This window comes from Phaseolus vulgaris, chromosome 4, assembly GCF_000499845.2.
Source record: "Phaseolus vulgaris cultivar G19833 chromosome 4, P. vulgaris v2.0, whole genome shotgun sequence".
NCBI lineage: Eukaryota > Viridiplantae > Streptophyta > Magnoliopsida > Fabales > Fabaceae > Phaseolus > Phaseolus vulgaris.
In genome coordinates, this window is record NC_023756.2 from 47,329,380 (window position 1) to 47,350,721 (window position 21,342).

The following is a 21,342-nucleotide window of genomic DNA, read 5'->3' on the forward strand; positions in this document are numbered from 1 at the left end:
TATTTTGAATGTACCCAAACCGTCTCAGTCCAAACTTTAGACCTCCTCGAGACTTGTAGTAAAAAACTATTAAGTTTTTTTTTAAGTGACAAACAGATTTCATGTTGATTCATCACTCACATAAATATTATAATATAATTCACGATGAAATTCATTTCTCACGTAAAAACAATATGTAAATAGTCATTCCAATAGTTTCTTTAGAATGAGTATAGAGGAGGTCTAAAATTTTGGATTATGTTGAAAATCGATTTTGCGTGAAAATATTGTAATGAAAAATATATTTAACTCAATTTTATTTTTATTATGAAGGGCATTTCAAAAATAGTTTTACATTGTTTTAAATATTAAGAGAAAACCATAAAATCCAACATGGTTAGCATAGAGCACATCATAATGCAAGTACCACCATTTTTCTTTCTAACAAAGAGAGTTTACATTATCTAAAACTAACACATAATTAGATGCTATTAATTAGAGGTAAATGCATGTTAAGAAACACTGCTATATGTAGGAATGAATAGCTTAAAGGAGAACAACAATAACGTTTGTTTGCAGCTTCAATCACAAAACAGTGAAGTACTGTTTAAGAACAGAAAGCTTCCGAGCACAAACTCAGATATGCCTGTTTCCATATATATCAAATATAATTATGAATTTTGTTTTTTTCAATCATGCTATATTTTGTAACACAATAAGATTTATGTTGTAGATTATACATGGTTTAATATCTAATAATTAAATTTAATGAAAATTAAATCTTGTGACTCCTCGACATATGATGATGAAATTCTTACAAAATTTGTCAATAATATGTTTTAAGAAAACATATTAATTGAACAAATCATGCTATTTTAATATTTTTTTGAAAAGCTTCAATCATACATGTTCCGACTTCAAGTTCAAGAGATAATATTGGTAGGATCAATCACCGCATTCGAACTATTATCTGTTTTAAAGGTCAAAAATTGGCATCGTTTGTGAAAACGAAAATGTGTCACAAGCCCTTCAACTAGGGGAATTCACTTTCTTTAGATTTCGATTGGAACTTGTTTCAATACGTCAATATAATCTTAAATCATTCAAGAGTCAAGGAATCAAGAATAATGACAGTTTATAATCTTCTTCTTCCTCCAACCCACGGATGCATTTTAAAGATAAAACCGTGATAAAACACAAATCTTCTCGTACTTAAAGTCAAAACAATGATCAAGATTATTTTAAAAGAATTTTTTTTTTGGATAAACTCTAATTTCTCTTCAATTCTGATTAATTATCTTTCTCTTTCATTTTTTTTTCTCCCTGTTCAAAACACAACAACAGTGATTGTGTTGGAATATGATTGTGTTTTGTCTGAATGTGTTTTCTATGGAGAAAGGTCAATGGTGGTTTGATAAAGCAGAAAATCCTTGTCACTGTGTGCTGGGTCTAGTTACAGGGATAAAGCATAAAGTCTGTGCGATTGAAAATGACCAAACAATTGCATTTCTATTTGGCATATTTTTGTAATGAATTCTTCTTGGTAGAACACATTCTTTAATTGATATAAAATTCTTGGTTAAAATGAATTCAATGCTATTTTAATTATATTCAACAGTTTAAATTTAATCTATAGTTTAACAAAATTAAGTTATTTCTTTTTACTTTAAAAAGAAAGAAAACAAATATATAAAATAATCAGAAAAAACTATGTCTATTCTTAAAAAATCTTAAATTAAATAAACGTATAATATTATTTTTTTTTAATTTTCTCTCTATTTTATTTTCAAAAAAAATGGGCATATTTAATTAAATAGAAAAAAAAATAAGAAGTGAAAAAAAAAATGTAAAAGACATTTAGGTGTATGGAAAGATAAAAGATTATTAAAGACCTTTTTTTTTTTATTACTTCAAAAGAAAATATTAAGTTTTTATATTAAAAAAAGGGTAATTTTATAGATAAACCTTATTCAAATGAATTCACCATTTATTATAATTTCATAGTTTGTTGAAGATGCTATCTTGAAAAGGAATAAAGTCAAATAAACACAAGTGAAGTGTAATTTTTACCTTAAAAATTGATTTCTAAAGTTTGTTGAAGATCCTATTTTGAAGAGGAATAAAATCAAAATAAATACAAGTGAAGTTTAATTTTTACCTTAAAAATTAATTTTTTTAGTTGTTTAAATTTAAATTTACTTTTTAATATGTGTTATAGATGTAAGTCAACTAGAAATAACATCCAAATGTAATATATAAATAATATACATTTCTCGTCTTATAATTATACTTAATATTAATTAAGATAATCTCTAGTATATATCTAGAAACTAAAACATTTTCAGAGTCGGACAATAGATTAGTGTATACAAATTAAAAAAAGAGAAATTGTAAATATTAAATATACTTTTTTGTCATAATGGTTGACGAAAAAATTAAAAACAAATTAGTTATTTTATTTGTTTTAATTAATATTTTTAAGGATTATTCCACTTACCTCAATTGAAAGCAATGGGACCCATTTTCTTTCATTATTACTAGGTGAAGGAAACTTCGAGGAGCAACATATACCTCCCAAATTTCTTTTATCCTTATGTCAAAGCATTTGAATAGCTAGCTAGGTTATAGAGGTAAAAAAGGTTAATTTAAGACACAATCCACACTTTAAAACCTCTTCCAATGCCTCCAACTTCATGATATTCCTATTAAAAAAACACTTTAAAACGTACCATTTATAAGAATTAAATATATTTTTCGTAGATATTTTTTACAAAATCAAAATAATAACGAATTTTAAAAAATATATCAATTTTAAAAAATTCTAACAATTATTTCGCATACAAAATAATTAATTCCAATCAATTACATAAAACAAGTATCTAAATAATTTATAATTTGAGTAAGAGAAAAAAAATCAAATGAACAAAAACATATTTAGTCCAATTTATAATTATCTTTAACTTAATTTGTTTTTTTTTATATTATTAGTTCTTTTTAACATATATTTTTTAGTTTGTTCTAAAAAATGGTGAATTAACCATCAAAATGAGAAATAATACTTTATATATAATATTTATAAAAGAGATGCAAAAGGGATTTTACCCATCCTGGGACAGTTATGATGATAAGGTGGTAGATATTTGACATATTTGCCATTAAAACAAGGAAGAAACAGTAGTTTTCTCATGGATTACAACAAAGCATTACGATATATGATTACATAAGGATTTTGTTTTAACATATATATTTAATGTTTTGTCCTTTCTGAAAGTGGGCCAAAGAGTAAAGTAGGTCTTATTCAGTTGCAGTGAGAAGATTTAAAGTGAACAAGACTCTAAAAAGTTTGGTCATGTTTTTACTTTTCTTAACTTTGTGTAAATTCAGGATATGTTTTTGACCTTTTATTGCGTTTATAAATTATTGTACAAATACAACTTATGCATGCATGTGATCTTTTAGATTTTTTAATTAATACTAATCTCAATGGAGCTATAATGAATTAGATAATTAGGTTAGCTATATGATATAGTCAAATTTAAACTTCAATGCTTATGGTTTGTAGGTATAAAGAGAATTATTTATTAATATTTGTCAACATCAGATTATAAGACTAACATAATAATTTCCCATTAATACGTAATATCTAGGAATGATAATTCGTGTTTTTAAGAGAGTTAGCTTTTTGAAGCAGTTTGAAGTAATAGATTGGTACTATTAGTGTTGGCAGTGAAAGTGGTAGAATGTTGGCAATTGAAGTTTTTTTTTTAGATTTATTATCTTCTGAGAAGCGTATGTTTTTATGTTGTGTATAACGGTTGGACTATCTTTTAAGTGAATAATATTTATTTAATTTTTTTTGTCAATAGAAAAAACGATTTCCGCTGTTATTTTCCTTAAACGAGATACACATGTCCATTATTCGCATTCCTTGCATCATTATCTTAAGTGCATGAGATCAAGATGACTAATTCTCAGACGATTCACAACCTCCAACTTTAAACTCTAAAACGCAAAAAGGTTCTTCAAAGTTTAAATGAACCGAGATAATTAGCTCAAACTATTGGTTATTAATTCAGATTTTATTATTATTAATTCTGATTTTATTATTTATTATCTTTAAATTATTTTACCGTTATATTGCATTGATGGTCTGTTTACCGTTAGTATTCTTATTTTATAACTTCTAGTAATTGTAATTTTATTATATATATGATTAAGTAAATCAAAATGAATAAGATCAATATTATTTTGTGCAATTACCGTCAATCAGTTGCTAAAACCTTCTGCTTTCTCTTATTTCCTTTCATTAGTTCCTACACAAACATCAACCAAAACAATCCAAATTCACATACCTCAAATTGTATCGTGGTAAAACTTTAAGTTATCCCAACAAAACTCTATATTTCACATTATAATACATGCACGCATCTTTAACGCATAATAGATTCACCAAAAGAGTTATAAGGAAAAATAATAGAAAAAGGAAACTTTTCCTCTTAGGGTGGGAAGAATGGCAAATTTGTGAAGCAAGCAATAGAAGAACATGAACCACAACACCACCACCACCCCTTTTTTCTTCCACAAAAACGCCTGAAAACTCGTTACTCCTTAAACCATCATCATTTATAATTGCTTTTTAACAAAAAATTTGACTCCAAACTTGATTCAAAACAAAAGAAAAAAAAAATAGAATAACGTAAAATTAAGGGTACACAAGCACATGTGCATGCAATGCAAAATATGAGAGAGGAACACTTGTTATTGACGTTGGGGTTTTAACCTCGCAAGGGAAGTGGCCACGGCGTCGCCGAAGGAACCGTCTAAGTTTATATTTATGTTTTATTATCAATATAGATAAATCAATTCAATTTTATTTTATTTATGCTGAATGTGTAGGTTTCTGTGTTACTGTGGAAATAAATAATAGATAATAAATAAATAAATAAATAAAAAATGGGTTACGTGAATAATAGTGTGATGATGAGAGGTTGTGGTGAGAAAGATTTTTGAGAATGGTGAGTGTGACCAATCAACAGTGTCTGTCGGCATTGTAAGCGTCACAGCACGTGTAGTGTCACTCTCAATGGCTTATTAGGTACCGTAATAACGTTTTCATATTCTGGATTTAGTGCTCCTATGTTACTGTCTTTTTTAAATATATTAAAAATATTTTTAAAATACGAAAAGTAGTATACTTTTAAAACTACGGTAGAAGAATAACATTAAATACCTAGTAAATAATCCAAATTTCATAATAACCCACTATTTTTATATAAATAAAATGAAAGTAAAAGTATTAAAAAATTAAATTAATTATTAGGGTTATATATTAAATTTAAAAAATCACTACATTTTTTAATATAAAAAACGTTGTTGATAAAAGTAATATTTATTTGTTGTTAATAAAAACTTGTGTATAAATTATACACTGAAAATATAAATATGTTAAAATAAATTATATTAAATCTCATGAGAATATTTTTTATGATAGATACTCGATTTTTTTTTGTTCTATCAAAATATATATTTTAAAATAAATCATTTTACTTTGTATTAATTATGTAAATATATTGTTTCTATGACTAATGGTTACTATACATTTACTTGATTTTGTCAATTCCAAAATGACAGAAACTTCACATAGGACAGTTGTGGTTACAATTATAGAGTGACAAATTTGTCTTATTAACAATATTATAAGATTTTTTTGAAAAACGTGAATGATTATGTACATATTTTTATTTATATTCTAATAATTATGTTTATTTTAAATTATTAAAATATATATATATATAATTTATTAAGTAATCTAAAACTCTTGTATTTACTATTATAGTTCGTCTTTATTTTTTTTCTTTTCTTACTCAATTCTTGTTCATTTTCATTACATATTTTTTTTTAATTTTAAATTAAATGGTTTATTGTATTTCAAGAAAAATAAACCCTAATTTAAATAAATCCTAATTTTTTTAATAGTATTATATATTGTCTGCAAAAACATACATAATTTTTGGGGAAAGATATACACATGATTTTGCTAACACTACAAGAAAATTATAAAATAAAAAACAATTTTATATACCAAAAATAATTAGTTACTATAATGACTAAATTATTTTAGAGACTAAAAAAAATTTTGATTTCTAAATTAGTTTTTATTATTATTAAATAGTTTTTAAATTGGTATTAATTAGCTAACAAGGTTTTAACTACCAATTATTTAGATTCTAAACTTGGTAGAAAAAATCTTGGTAACTAATTAAATACCAATTTAAAAATCATTTAATAATAATAGAAATTAATTTAAAAATTAAAAAAAAATCTAAAATAATCTCTAATTTATTTACTAAAATTAATTTCTATTTACGAGACATAATGAATTTACATCTAAATATCTTATGACCATGCTTCCACCACAATCTAATCATCTTGTCACATGACTTGGATTACATAAATATTATTTTCTTTAGAACTTTTAATTCTTCAATCATAATTTTATCCTAAAAGATAGATAAATGAATTAAAATTTTAAAAAAAATATACATATATGTAGATTATATAAATTATTCTTTATCTTGAATCTTATTAAGTGGCATAAGTTCTCAACAATATATAAACTACATTTGTTAATGGGCAATCTTTTTATTTTTTATATGGGTTTGTTCTTACCTTTTAAGCTAGCAAAATACGACTTTGATTGAAGCACATAGAACATATGGAAAATGATTGGAACAATGAAGAAGGCAAAAAAGATATTCATGAAGTGGGGTAACATGTTATAGGCCTAATAATCATATTGTTATGGAATGCAAAAGTCCAAATAGCACAAAGTGATGATGGGGAGCCAAAAAATAATTGCATGAATGAGAACAAAAATTGCAAGAAGTGCAAATTAGACCAAATCCATCTTCTGAAGATTGATGCGCAACGACAAAAAATGGTGCATCGTAGGTGGGAATTGGAAAGTGGGTGGTGCCACCTAAATCAACCATATCATTTTCTAAAGTCCAAATCATGTAAAATAACTTACTCATCATATTATGCAATTCTTCCATCAACCAAACTCCAAAACCTTTTCACAAAATAAGAGGAAATTATGGCTTAAAAAGCTAAATAAAACGAGGAGAAGATACTTTTGGCTAAATAAAGGTGTAATTATTTATAAAAGATAGAGTTATGGAAGAGCATAGGTAAAATTTATATGAAAATCTTGTAATAGATAGTTTCTAATCTGATAGGTCATGTATTAACTTAGACTATACATGTTTGATAACAATATTAAAAAAAATTATGCGATGAGAATAACACTAGATATAACAGGATTAAATGTTTTGGTATGGATAACAAGTGATCTGTAATAGGATTAAACTATTCTTGAAATACTCCCATTTATTAAATTTTTACTTGCTAATAAAAAAATTTGCTTATAAAGCTAAGTTTCTCCATCTCTATTTCTTTTATCAGTAAAAATAAATAAATAAATATGGATAATTTAGGGATGACTCAACTCTTATACAAAACAAACAAAGCAAAAAGAATTAAAACCACACACCCCTACTCGTCTCAAACATCCAGAAAAAAAAAAAAAAAAAAACCTGTTATAATAGGATAATATTCTAAAAAACTCATGACAACCAATTAAACCCGCACAAAACATAAATCGAAAGAAAAATACATATCTAACATCAAAATTCTAAACAACCACCAAAATATCGAGTATTGAATATAAGAAAAGACTATTTTACTGTTAATTTCACATCTAATTTCACCACAAACTGCTGATATGAGTATAAAAAAAAAACTCTTTACATGCTATCTCTTTCATCAATCTATTTAGCACTCTTTCTGAATTGTCCACACGGATTTTAGATTGGTTGATCTGTATTCATCCTCATCCTCATCGATGTTCATTTTCTTTTTTGTTATCTGGGTTGTGGAGCTTTAATGTTATGTGCCTGTATTACTTTTATGTTCTTGACATGGTCGTATTCATGGTGTAAAGTTTTTCCAATTTGGGAATGACAATGATGGCAAGAGACCACTTTGAAAACAATTTCAATCACATCAACGACACACTTTATTAGTGGTCTTCTCTTCCCTCTCCTCTCCAAGAACCACCACACATCATTAACCATGGCTATGGCTATGCCACCAACCACTTCAAGCTAAATGTCTCAACCTTCATATCACTTTCATAACTTCTTTCTTTTTTTCACACCAATATTCACCAGTAAAAAGTAGCCCTAGATTACATTACTTCTTAGAGCCAAACCTATCCACCCCACAATAGTATATATATGTACACCAAGATAGCATCTAAGGTTTCTACCTAGTTACAAGGACAACTCATGCTTAATATCACCAAAATTATAAAATAGTAGTGTATAGGTTAATCACAAAGTATAATAATTAATTGGTGCTTAAAAATGTATCTTTTTTTTCTCATGATATGTATGCAAAAGCATTGAAATTCATTATATGCTTTACAATGTCAATAACTTACTTACTTTTAATGCATTGAATAGGTATTACTATAGATCTATTTTTTTTTTCTTACTTCTTAACTAGTTATTTTGGTCAAAATCTAACAATTAATTCATTTTATTGGTAGAAAGGTTATGTCAATTAAAAGTAGAGTTTAATGTGTTTTATCCATGAATTATAATGCGAAATTGATTTTTGTTTATGGTCCAAACTTTAAGCTTATTTAGTACTCGTAGTAAGTAAATTATTGGAATTAATCTTTATCGGTGTTTCTTTTACATAACAAACGAATTTACAGTGTTGATTGTATAATAATATTATAACATCACGTCACTTGTGAGTTAACATGTAATATTTTAACATTCTAGTTCACAATAAAAATTTATTTGCTACGTAAAAAAATTGTAAATGACTCATTCCAATAGTTTTTTTACTACAAGTGTCTAAAATATCTAAAATTTGGGTTAGGAACGAAATCAATTTCATATGAAATTATAGGAAGAAAAACATATTTAACCCTTAACATTATCTTAAGTAAATTATAAAATAAGTCTCGTTTTATTATATGAAATTGATAAAATTATAAAAAAAAATAGTAAAGATTTGCTCACATGATGTACTTTTTTCTTTTTTTATCTGAATGGTTCTGAGAGGTCCTAACCCGGAGGAAATAAGTTTCATGATGATGTATCAATAAAAATGCACTTTAAAAAAAACTTTAATAAGCAAATTACTTCTATGCTACCAAATAATTATGAGTTATTTTTAATTTGAAATTTAAAAAATATATATTTATCAGCGTAGAGAAAGTTATTCATAATGCGAAAACATAGAGCTGCACAATAATTATAAATTTTATTAAACTAATATATGAAGTATATTTGAATTTTAAAAAATCATTATTTAAAGGATAAAATAGTAAGGAATTGAGTTTTTTTTGTTTGTTTTTGTTTTCAAATTGAAACTTCTCTAGAATTTTAATTTAAAATATATTATATTTTAATATTGTAAAGGATTAAATTGGAAAACGAAAATAAAGAGAATCTCTTTATATATGTTGTTATAGATAAATAATTGTCTGTTTGAAAATAACTTTTCTAATTTTAAATAATTAATACGTGTGGAACCTATAAAGTAATATTTTGTTTTGTTTTAAACAACTTCTATTACAAGGTTTCATTGGAAATATTAAAAAAATGTTAAATTGGAGAAAAAAAAAAGTTGTTAAAAGAAAAATTGAAGATTAATGTGAACAAATAATTGAGGCCGACAAAAGACCGACAAAAGAGCAAATCGTACAGCTACTGGTGGCCTCTCAATGTCAAGTTTGTTGTGTTCCCAATTTTCAACAATTCTCAAATCTTTTTAAAAAAATAAAAAATAAATTAACCAAACCAAATCATTTTACAAAATATAGGTTTACTATAACTAAATTAATTAATATAACTAAATTAATTAATGTTTCGATTTCAAGGTTAAAGATACAATGTCGTTAAATCAATTATCACATTCGAGTGTTATTCTTAAAAAGTGTTTTAATAGATTAAGAAAAAAAAATTATTTAAACTGTCATTAATAACTCTATGTAAAATTATATATTTATCATAACTTTATAAATTCATTTAATTATTTTTGGGTTTAATTAAATTATCTATTTTTTATTTATTTATATATATTTTTTTTTATTATTAAAGTTTTCGTGTTAGACATCTCAACTAAGCTGACACGTCAAGTAACAATAATTTATTCATTTATATTATTCATTTATAGTTTTACATATATTTAAACAAGTTTCTTAGTAATATTTTTTAAGAAAATTGTTCATAAATTAAAATTAACCTACGTATAAAGAACTAGATTTTTATTTATTTATTGAACAGGCTTCAATTGGGTTGAAAAATTGATCTGGTTCAATTTTTTTTACATATATATATGCAATACAAATCTAAAACAAAAAGTAGTATTTTGGTATTGTTACAAGAGTTGTCACTGTTGAAATATTCTCTACTAAAAATGTAGATTGGTTGGTTGACCTATTTTCATATTAGGTTAATATTCTATTTAATATATGTATATATATGTAATATTTAATTATGTAAATATTTTTTAAAGTAATGCTTTTAAGTGAATAAATTAAAAAAAGAGAGTATTGCTTTATGTATTAAATTAATCAATAATGATTGAAATTAGATTTGTAAATATACATGGTTCAAAGTACAAATTTTTTCATATATTTACATTTTTCAAATCATATTAGATAAATTTTGCAATCTTTGGATTGTAATTTTTTTTTTATTTTAATAAGTTAATTTAATATCTTACACATGTAATATAAAAATAAATTAAAAAATATAAACAGGTTGACATACCAACTTCTAACTCGCTCTATTTCATTTTTATACCAACAAATTCACAATTTAAATATATCGTTTTATCTCACCAAATTAATAAGTGGTGGATAAAATAAATCCACTTATGTTTTAAAATTTAAGTGAAATATTCAATAATTTATTATTATATCTTTTCGAAATAAGAGTTTTATTTTGTGTTTTGGACCTAAGCAAATATATATATATATATATATATAAATGTTATAATTGTTTGTATTATGCATGTGGTGTCGGTGGAAAAAGCTTAAAGCCTCGAATTTTCCATTTCTTCTCTCCGCGTGCTCAAATTCTTTTCTTTTATTTTTCTTTGTTTCTTAATTGAATTTGAACAAAAGTTAGAAGAAGAACCACGTTGTGATTCTCATTGTCTCATATTTATTTAGTTATAAAATATAACTATTTATGCATAGTTTCGATGACATTAGAAGATTTTTTTTTAATTTTTTTCAATTTATTTTTGGTTCATATTTTTTTTCAACTCACCTTTGATTTATATAGTTATGTGAATGGACACTTTGGTTTATATGAAATAGTAGTTTTGATTCATCACTTACATATTACACAACTATTATTAAAAAAATATTAATATACTTATCGAGATAATTGTGATAAATTTATTATTAAACATTATTATTAATGTTTTATGTAAATAAATAAATAATTATGAGGATTTGAAGTTTACATTCAAATGTTTCACATTGTCGCAAAGGAGAGGAATGTTTGAAATAAAATGCTAAAGAATAAAATTGGTATTTCGAAACTTATGGAGGTGCTGGTAGAAAAATAAGGGTACATAAAACAAAAGCCTACCATAATAGCAAAACCCTAAAATGGGATATTGGGCCATTAAGCCCAATACTTTAAAGGAATGTAACTGAAACAGAATGTCCTAAGATGTTGACCCAATTAAAATGGAAAATGCTTGACTAAATTAGAGGCATTAAAAGAGTTTTGTTGGCAAAAAAAAAACTCTCTAAGCATTAACCTATTTTTTAATAATTACACATCAATTATACTTTTAATGGAATAAATTATACTTTTGATTTTTGTAAGTTAGGATATATTTGAACAAACTTCTTCATAAACAATTTTAAGGGGAGAATAAAAAAGAAATGAAATTGACTTGTGTATAAGCTAAATTTAGTTTATAAACAAATTAAAAATAAAAATTTAGAGAGGTTATATGATAGAATATGCACTTTTAACGTAGGTAAAAACTAATTTTAACTAATAGATCAGTTAATTTTAATTTTTCTTAGTTTTTTCTCCTAAAAGTTCTTATCAAGGAGTCATCCAAACATGCCCTTAATGTTTTTATCCTATAATTTTTTTATTAGGAGTGGTGTGTGATTTTCAATAAAGATGACATTTTAGCTTCAATTTGATGTAAATGGACCTAAGCACCAACCACACTCAAAACGGTAAAAAAAAATGCTCAAAGAAAGAAAAACCAAATCCTTAAATCTATTTTAAAAAATAACTAAAGGACATTTTCGTTATTTCACGTAACTTGATATAGTGCAGGTTGAAAAAATATAGGGTAGGAAGCATAGGCCCAGTTGGATTGCACTCTATAATTAGAGGCCCAAGAACAACTAGGCCTGTTCGAATTGGGCCAATGGGCTTGACGGTTCTTGCTCTGCCAGACTTTTAAAATGTTGGTCTGAAAAGGAATATTTCACTGATCTAATTAACTCCATGAAACAAAAATAATTTTTTTTACATAATTATACATGTTTCTTAGGATTTTACATTTTAATTATTTTATGATTATTTTTAATTAAGACTAAGTTTGCTTACCATTATTTGAATTATCCTTTGAAGACATTTTAGTTTTCTGGATGTCTAAAATTTAAAACAACCAAAATTATCAAGGGGGCTTGAGTTTAGTAAAAAAAAGACTAATATATATTTCACAATATTAATTAAACAAGTTTCATATTTATGAATCCACATTTAATGTAAAAAATATACAATAAATATTTAATCCCAAAAACAATTCAACTACTGCATTAAATATATAGTTGAAATTACAATAAATTTTAATCCCAAAAACAATTAAAATCTTTAAAATTAATCTTTATATCTTTTTTCTCTATGGATAAACTTAAAATAAAAAAAGACAAAGCTCATTTGAATTTTCAATATTCTTAATTATACCTTTTGCTTGACAAAATAAAATAAAATCTTCACAAAAAATAAGATTAAGCTTTTTTTAGAGAAATAAAATAAAAGTAAATTAACGTTTTCACATAGGACAAGCATAACTAAATTAAACTATAATCGAATAAGATAAATAAAAGAATCCAAATCAGTGTCAGAAATATAGTATACAAGATTGACCTTTAACAATACCATACATCATCATTATTAGAATACAACAAAAAAATTAGTTTAATTAGGGATAACACAAAATATTTTTATATTACTATGCAATAATAAATTATCCACTATAACACTTGATTATTATTTTTATCCTCTACAAAAAGTTTATACTAATTTTAAAACAAAGTTATAAAGTAAATAATATTAATAACCAGTAACGTAATTTTGTTTATACTGCCAATACAAAAATTTTAAACTCCTGAAAAATTCAAATAAAAGAAACACCTTAATTTTGTGTTATCTTATAAAAATTAGACTAAGGGAAGACACAATTTCTTTCAAGATCCAATAATACAATTAATCTTATCCATTAATTACAATTGATATGCTTATTTATGAATAAAGCAAATTCAAATCACAACAATAATGGTGATACATAAACCTGAATTAAATCTAGGGTTAAATATGGTTTTGGGTAATCTAACACAACATTTAATTCAAATCACAACAATAATAGTGACAGGTAATTAAATATAAGATTAAATATGTTTTTTCATAATATAATATAATATTAATTTTTTTCTTGGATTAAACTTTACACCATTTTAAAATATTTTTAAAATGAAAATAATTAAAATAAATATCTCAATTAATTTGAGGTTTTATTTCATTAATATATTAAAATTAATAACAATTTCACAATCAAAACAATAACAAATTTAAAAAAAAAATAACAAACTTTAAAAATAATTAACAATAATTTTACATACAAAATAATCAATTTCAATTATTTCCATAAAATTACATACCTAAAGTTTGAACAAAAATAAATCAATTTCCTATTATATACTACGAAACAAAACGAAAAACATTAACCCATATTTAACCCTTAAATTTATAAAAAAATAAATTTTATACTAGAAAAAAATATTAGCTTGCCTAAAGAATAAAGAATGAATAAATTACTAAAATATCTGAATTAGTGTTAGGAAAAGAGTTAGATATCGAGCAAATAAATGATTAAGAAAAGATGATGTATAACAGGTTGTTCTTATCATATCCAGCAAGTAAAGCATTAAAAAAATTGCATAACAAAATGTGTCTCAATCCAAAAGATGCAATTTTGTTTTCCTCTTTATTCCTTCATCCTTTACTGTGTCCCCACTGCACTCTGCAACCACCGCCAAGTTCTTCTTCAACTTCAAACTTCAAACTACGATCTCACTCACTCACACCTCTTTTTCTATTTTTTCTCTCTTTCTTCAATTCTCCCACTGGCCCACGCACCTATCTTCAAAGTCAAGCAAGAATAACGCACACAAAGGGCCAAACGAACCAAACTTCTCAACACCATTTTCTCTGAAACCCAAGCAGAAAAACCAAGGTTCCACTTTCACCAGCCTCAAAAAGCTTCGAACTTGCGCCACCCCATATCAAGATCCTTCCAATTCCTTATCTGGGTCACCGGCAATGTCCGCAAAGAGACACCACCAGAGCGCCATGCCGGTGCACCCAATTCAGGACCTTCCCGGAGCTCCGTTTGGCGACCCGGCTCCGTATTTCTCAGAATCGGAGCTCCGGGAGACGGCGTACGAGATCCTAGTCGCCGCGTGCCGGAGTTCGGGGCCGAAGCCGCTGACGTTCATATCGCAGTCGGAGAGGGGGGATCGGGATAGGGCGGCGCCGGCGCCGTCGTTGCACCGGTCGCTGACTTCGACTGCGGCGAGCAAGGTGAAGAGGGCTCTGGGGCTCAAAACGTCGTCGTCGAAGGGGAGCAAGCGCTCGGGGACGACGGGGGAGTTGGTTAGAATGCAGATGAGGATTTCTGAGCAGAGTGATACCAGAATTCGAAGAGCACTGCTCAGAATTGCTGCAGGCCAGGTTTTTAATTTAGTTTTTGAGTTTAATTTTGCATCAACTTTAAATTATCCATCAATCTGAATTCATGTTTGGAATGAGTTTTCAAGTGGTTATTGTCATCCAATTAATTGCTCTAACATTGAAGAAGCTAATTTTTGAATAAAGCTTCTGGGCCATTCTACACCTCAAGTAACAAGTGACACCTCAAGTAATCTGACTAGACCAAAATTCAAGTAACCACAATCATAGACCAAAATTCATATGTTTAACAACTTTAAAATTGAAGAAGCTATTAAGAGTTATGGAATTGTTGTTTTATTATGAGGGAGAAGTGGGTGGAGTGTGTGATTTCAAATTTTTTAAGGTTGGATTGGAGGGTTTAATTTGGACTTTTAAATTGATTTTTTGCTCAAGTGGGTGCTTGCCTTGCAGTGGAAGTTTTGTTCGTCTTTATCTTGTTCAGGTTTTAATGAGTGAATGATACTTAGTTTGACTTGATTTGACTACCGGAGTGTGTTGATTGGATGAAATGTTCTACTTAGGCTTTAAGCAAGAACACAAGTAATCATTGTTTGCTTTTGATAGCTTTGTGACTTGTGCTAAACTTGATGACAAAGATGCAGCACAAATATGTTATGACAATATGATTATTCTAAAAGTAGATATGATGTGTACGTGTAAGATACCGTACCAGATACAATTACCCTAAAAATATATACAAGGAGATGTGTATAATATACTTGTCTAAATGAGTATAAAAACTCATAAAACCTAATCAATTTTGTAAATCTAAATTAAGAGCTTTCTTATTGAACATTCCTAAAACAAAAGAAATTATAAATCATTGTCATCATAAATACAGTCTACAAATAGGAATCATATCAATCTAATTTCTTTCTGGAAATCATTTATGAAGAGTTTTCATTGGTTCATCAAGGACAGGGCTTCTATGTTCTGTACTAAGAAGTTGTATTGAATGCTTGTAACTTTATTTAAAGGCTTGGATACTTCCTAGATATGTATTGGTGAAATATAGGAGACTATTAGAAACAAATATGTGAAACAAATAGAAGTATTGGTGACTCATAGATTGTTGCTCATTATGGGTGGCAACAATGCTTGATGCATTCTATCTTCAATGTTTAATATGACTTTCCTTAGTGCTTATTGGTAAGAAGAGAATATAATTCCATATAACATGCTCCCAAAAAGTGTTGATTTGATTAAAAGTCATTTCTTGTGCTGATTTGGCTTGCAAGGTCTTGTTCATAAGTATTAAAAAGTAAACTTTAAGTTTAACTCAATTTCATAAAATCATCTTAGTATGGTAAGATTTGTACCCACCTATATATTATAACGTAATCATATCACTAGACAATGTAGGATCTCCAATATGTACTTTATTAACATGTCAGATAACTAATTGATGAGATTAATCATGATTTCGAGTTGCTGATCACTGGGCTGCTGCTTTTCTTCAAAAATGAAATGTGGCTGCTACCCACATCAAAGTCACTTCACCACCCACTGTTGAAGTAATTAAACCACAACACAGTTACAAACACAACTGCAACTGTAATTTAAAACTAGATGAAGATAGACATGAATCTAATAAACATCAGCTATTATTGATTGTATATAGTATTATGTAACTGTATATAACTTCTGTTTATTGTTTGTTTGGTGACCATTAAGTGCGATATACTTCCTAGTGTTACAGAAGGGTTAATTTCACTTAATTTATTTCTCTGTAGTTGCATGGAAATATGTGGATCAAAATGTACAGTTTGAACATGGCATTATGGTTCGATGTATCTGTTTAATTACAGTAATAACTTACTATTTGGTGTTTATTCATGAAATAGCTTGGAAGACGCATGGAGACAGTTGTTCTTCCTCTAGAGCTAATCCAGTTGTTTAGGAGTTCTGATTTTCCCAGTCAACAAGAGTATGAGGTTTGGCTGAGGAGAAATTTGAAGGTTCTTGAAGTGGGACTTCTCTTGCATCCTTATCTTCCCTTGGATAAATCAGACCCTGCTGCACAGAGCCTCCGGCAAATAACCCAAAGAGCACTTGAGAAATCCATGGATATTGGAAAGAACGGTGAATCAATACAAACCTTTAGGACTGCTGTATTGTCTCTTGCTTGCAGATCACCTGCTGGGTCTATTTCTGAGACATGCCACTGGGCTGATGGTTTTCCACTGAACCTTTGGATCTACCAAACTCTTTTGGAAGCATGTTTTGATCTTCATGCAGAATCTTCTGTGATAGAAGAGGTTGATGAGGTCTTAGAACTCATTAAGAAGACCTGGGTTATGCTTGGAATTAATGAGACGCTGCATAATATTTGTTTCTCATGGGTCTTGTTTCAAATGTATGTTGTGACTGGCCAAGTGGAGAATGATCTTCTGTTTGCATCTAGTAATTTATTGGCAGAAGTTGGGAAAGATAGTGGGTGCTCAAAAGATCCTCTTTGCTCTAAAATTTTGAGGAACACGTTGAGTTTGATATTAAGTTGGGCAGAGAAAAGGCTCCTTGCATACCATGATACTTTCAATGATGGTAATATTGAATCAATGGAAAGTGTAGTTTCCCTTGCAGTATTATCAGCAAAGATATTAGAAGATTTCTCTCATGACTACAATCGGAAGAAGAAGAAAGAAGATGATGTGGAGTACACTAGAGTTGATAATTATATTAGATCATCTTTGCATGCTGTTTTCATTCAGGCAAGTTCTCTCATTTATTCATGCTCCATTAAATATGAACACTTTCTTTCGGATGGTACAGACGAATGACAAATTATGACATGTTTGTATATAAGGTTTACTTTTGATACCACTGACTGAAACTGGATAAAACCAGCTGTTTTTCTCTATTACAGTATCGAGTTCTAGAAATACTTTTTTTCCTCAACTCTTCCTCATGTCTAGAAAGTTGGTATTAGTTCTTTTTATGCTTTGCAAGAGCGTACCACTTGTGCAAGGATAATTTATAAGCTTAAACTTCTTTCTACTCCTGCTATGTGGTGCCATCAGTACGACCTAACTTTTTTTAATCTCCTTTAAGGCAGAAATTGGAGAAACTGGACCCCAGCAAGCATCCATCAAGAAAACAGAATAAAGTCTTTCCCATTCTTTCTATCCTCGCTCGAGATATTACTGAACTGGCTTTTAATGAGAAAGCAATATTTAGTCCTAAACTGAAGAGATGGCATCCTCATGCTGCTGGTGTTGCCATTGCTACCCTTCATGTGTGTTATGGAAATGAGTTGAAGAAGTATGTTAAGGGTGTTAATGAGTTGACACCTGATGCAATAGAAGTGCTGATAGCTGCAGACAAATTGGAGAAAGATCTGGTGCAGATAGCAGTGGCCGATTCCGTTGACAGTGAAGATGGTGGAAAATCCATTATAAGGGAGATGCAACCTTATGAAGCTGAAGCTGTAATTGCTACTCTGGTTAAGTCATGGATAAAGATCAGAGTAGATAGATTGGGGGAGTGGGTTGACCGAAATATACAACAAGAGGTTGTTACTCTTAATCTAATCAAGTGAACATAAAATTTATTCTTTTATCAAGCAGAGTGTTTCTCCTTCCATTTAATTTTTAAGAGGATATTTTGGTGATGTTGGTGCACCCTTAAAACTAGTAATATAATTTTTAAATTCACCTTTGCTTCCCATAGGTATGGAATCCACAGGCAAATAAAGAGGGCTTTGCGCCTTCTGCTATTGAAGTTCTACGAATCATAGATGATACTCTGGAGGCTTTCTTTCTGTTGCCTATACCCATGCATGCTGATTTGCTTCCTGAACTGATGTCTGGTCTTGACAAGTCCCTCCAACAGTACATTTTGAAAGCCAAATCTGGCTGTGGTAAACATGTATTGCATAACATTTATTTTACTGAGGAGTCCATGGATATTGGATCACTGCTTGACCACAATTTCCCTTTTTTATGATCTGCAGGGAGCCGTAGCAGCTTCATCCCAACTTTGCCAGAACTGACCAGGTGTTCAACAAAATCAAAATTCAATGGTGTATTCAGGAAGAAAGAAAAGTCACAAGTGGCTCAGAGGAGGAAAGCTCATGTTGGAACCACAAATGGAAACAGTTCAGTTGATATAGCCCAGATGTCGGTTCGCATCAACACTATGCAGCGCATTCGAATGGAGGTAGGGGTTTTGGAGAAGAGGATAGTTGCCAATCTCAGCAGTTCTAAATCCGCTGCATACGATATAGCAAATGGGGTGAGCTTGAAGTTCAAGCTTTCTGCATCTGCTACTGTGGAAGGCATTCATCAACTCTGTGAATGCATAGCATACAAAATCGTTTTCCATGATCTGAGTCATGTTCTCTGGGATGAGCTATATGTTGGACAAGTTGCATCTGCCAGAATTGAGCTTTATCTTCAGGAGCTTGAGCAATACTTGGAGATCATATCATCAACAGTGCATGATAAAGTTAGAACACGAGTAATTGTTGAACTGATGCAGGCTTCTTTTGATGGGTTCTTGCTGGTTTTGTTAGCTGGAGGTCCATCGCGCGCTTTCTCTCTGCAAGATGCCGTTCTTATAGAGGAAGATTTCAAGTTTCTGACTGGCTTGTTCTGGTCCAATGGAGATGGCTTGCCAACAGAATTGATAGAAAAGCATTCAACCACTATCAGAGGTGTTCTTCCCTTGTTTTCTGCAGATACTGGGCATATAATTCAGCAATTCAGTGAGCTTACAATGGAAATGTATGGTTCTACAGCCAAGTCAAGGCTTCCATTGCCTCCAATGGCTGATCAATGGAGCCCCACAGAACCAAACACACTTTTGAGAGTATTGTGTAACAGGAATGATGAAGCAGCTGCTAAGTTCCTTAAGAAGAATTACAACTTGCCCACAAAGGTTTAAGTCTAACAACTGACAAGTAGCCACTCTGATATGCCACGCCTTCCACCCAATATAGATTGACTGCTTCTTCCTGCATCTCCATATGTTTTTCTCTCGCCTCCATAAATTTTTGTATTTCAAAAATATCTTTATGGAGTATTTTGGATTACGTAATCCGGATACATAATCTGGAAGTCTTTTCTAATGAGATTAACTTCCGGATTATGTAATCTGGAAGTCTTTTTTCAGATGTGTGTCTCCGATTACATAATCCGGAAATCTGGAATTCTATTTTTTCTTAAACATATATTTTGGATTACATAGTGTGTAAGCTATTTCTGAATCCAAGATTAGCTTTTTGAGATTATGTAATCCATAATATATATAATTTTTTAAAATTGCTTTTGGATTTTATAATTCTATGGAGGAGGTGAAACAAGAAGAATAAAAAGGTATTTTTTAAGTTTTGTTTTGTATGGGAGTAACACAAGAACATATGGAGGCTTAGGAAGAAACAATCATATAAAATTTTAGTTTTTTTTGTGTTGTGAAATCTGGTTTGGTTTGGTTTTTGAGGATACGATTGAAGTAAAGGTGGTTGCAACTCTTACTGATCAATGGTGCCATGTCATCAGTGCCATGTCATCAATAATGCTCACAGTATACGTTGTACAGGTGTGATTCTTGGCTTTGCTAATTTGTTGGCGTATTTTCAGCTCGTGTCAAAACGCAATTACTGACGGCACTGTAATACAGAGAAGTATTTATAGTTAGTTACTATTTGATTTATAATTTCGAATTGAATGTTCTATTTATTTGTGCAACACTGCAATCTCCTACCACCACCCCTCCTCCAACAAACTATTTGAGCTTGATCTTGTAAATGAAACATTATTTATTTGTGCAACTTCATTAATCTTAGAAGGCATTTAATTATTTGAAGAGTAAACAATTTTTGCTATTGTGAAGAATCCAACTCCATACTCAGGAATGGTGACGATAACGCAATTATTGTATTTTTCAAATGCATAAAAAGTCTGCTTTAAATTTCAATCATCACTTTGTTCCAAGTCAGGCAGCATTGAAATTAAGAGAAACTGTTAAAAACGAGAGAAGCAGTAATGGAAGTTAACAAACTATTTTGAACGGCAAAACACTTATCTCTTTAATCCTTGTAAAGGGCAGTGGCAATTAAGTATCTTGAAAATCTTCGGTACTTATTTTTTTTCATTTAGCAAAAAATTGTATTTTTTTTAACTATATTCACTATAAAAAAAAGCACTAAAAAAAATTCTGAAAAAAAACAATTAATTATTATATTAACAAAATTAAATATTATTTTAAAAAATAAATATTATTAATATCTAAATTAATTTTTGATAAATAATTTTTAAATTGTTATCTAATTACTAATTATTTA

General features: G+C 28.7%; 1 protein-coding gene across 1 annotated transcript; it reads left to right on the top strand.

Moving 5' to 3' along the window:
* The first annotated feature begins 14,243 nt into the window (after window positions 1-14,243).
* LOC137838120 (protein unc-13 homolog) lies at window positions 14,244-20,858 on the top strand. Its single transcript, XM_068647353.1, has 5 exons — window positions 14,244-15,059; window positions 16,904-17,770; window positions 18,115-18,570; window positions 18,729-18,918; window positions 19,012-20,858. Exons 1-5 carry the CDS (start codon window positions 14,649-14,651, stop codon window positions 19,941-19,943), a joined length of 2,856 nt encoding a protein of 951 aa, XP_068503454.1. The 5' UTR covers window positions 14,244-14,648; the 3' UTR covers window positions 19,944-20,858.
* The last annotated feature ends 484 nt before the right edge of the window (window positions 20,859-21,342 follow it).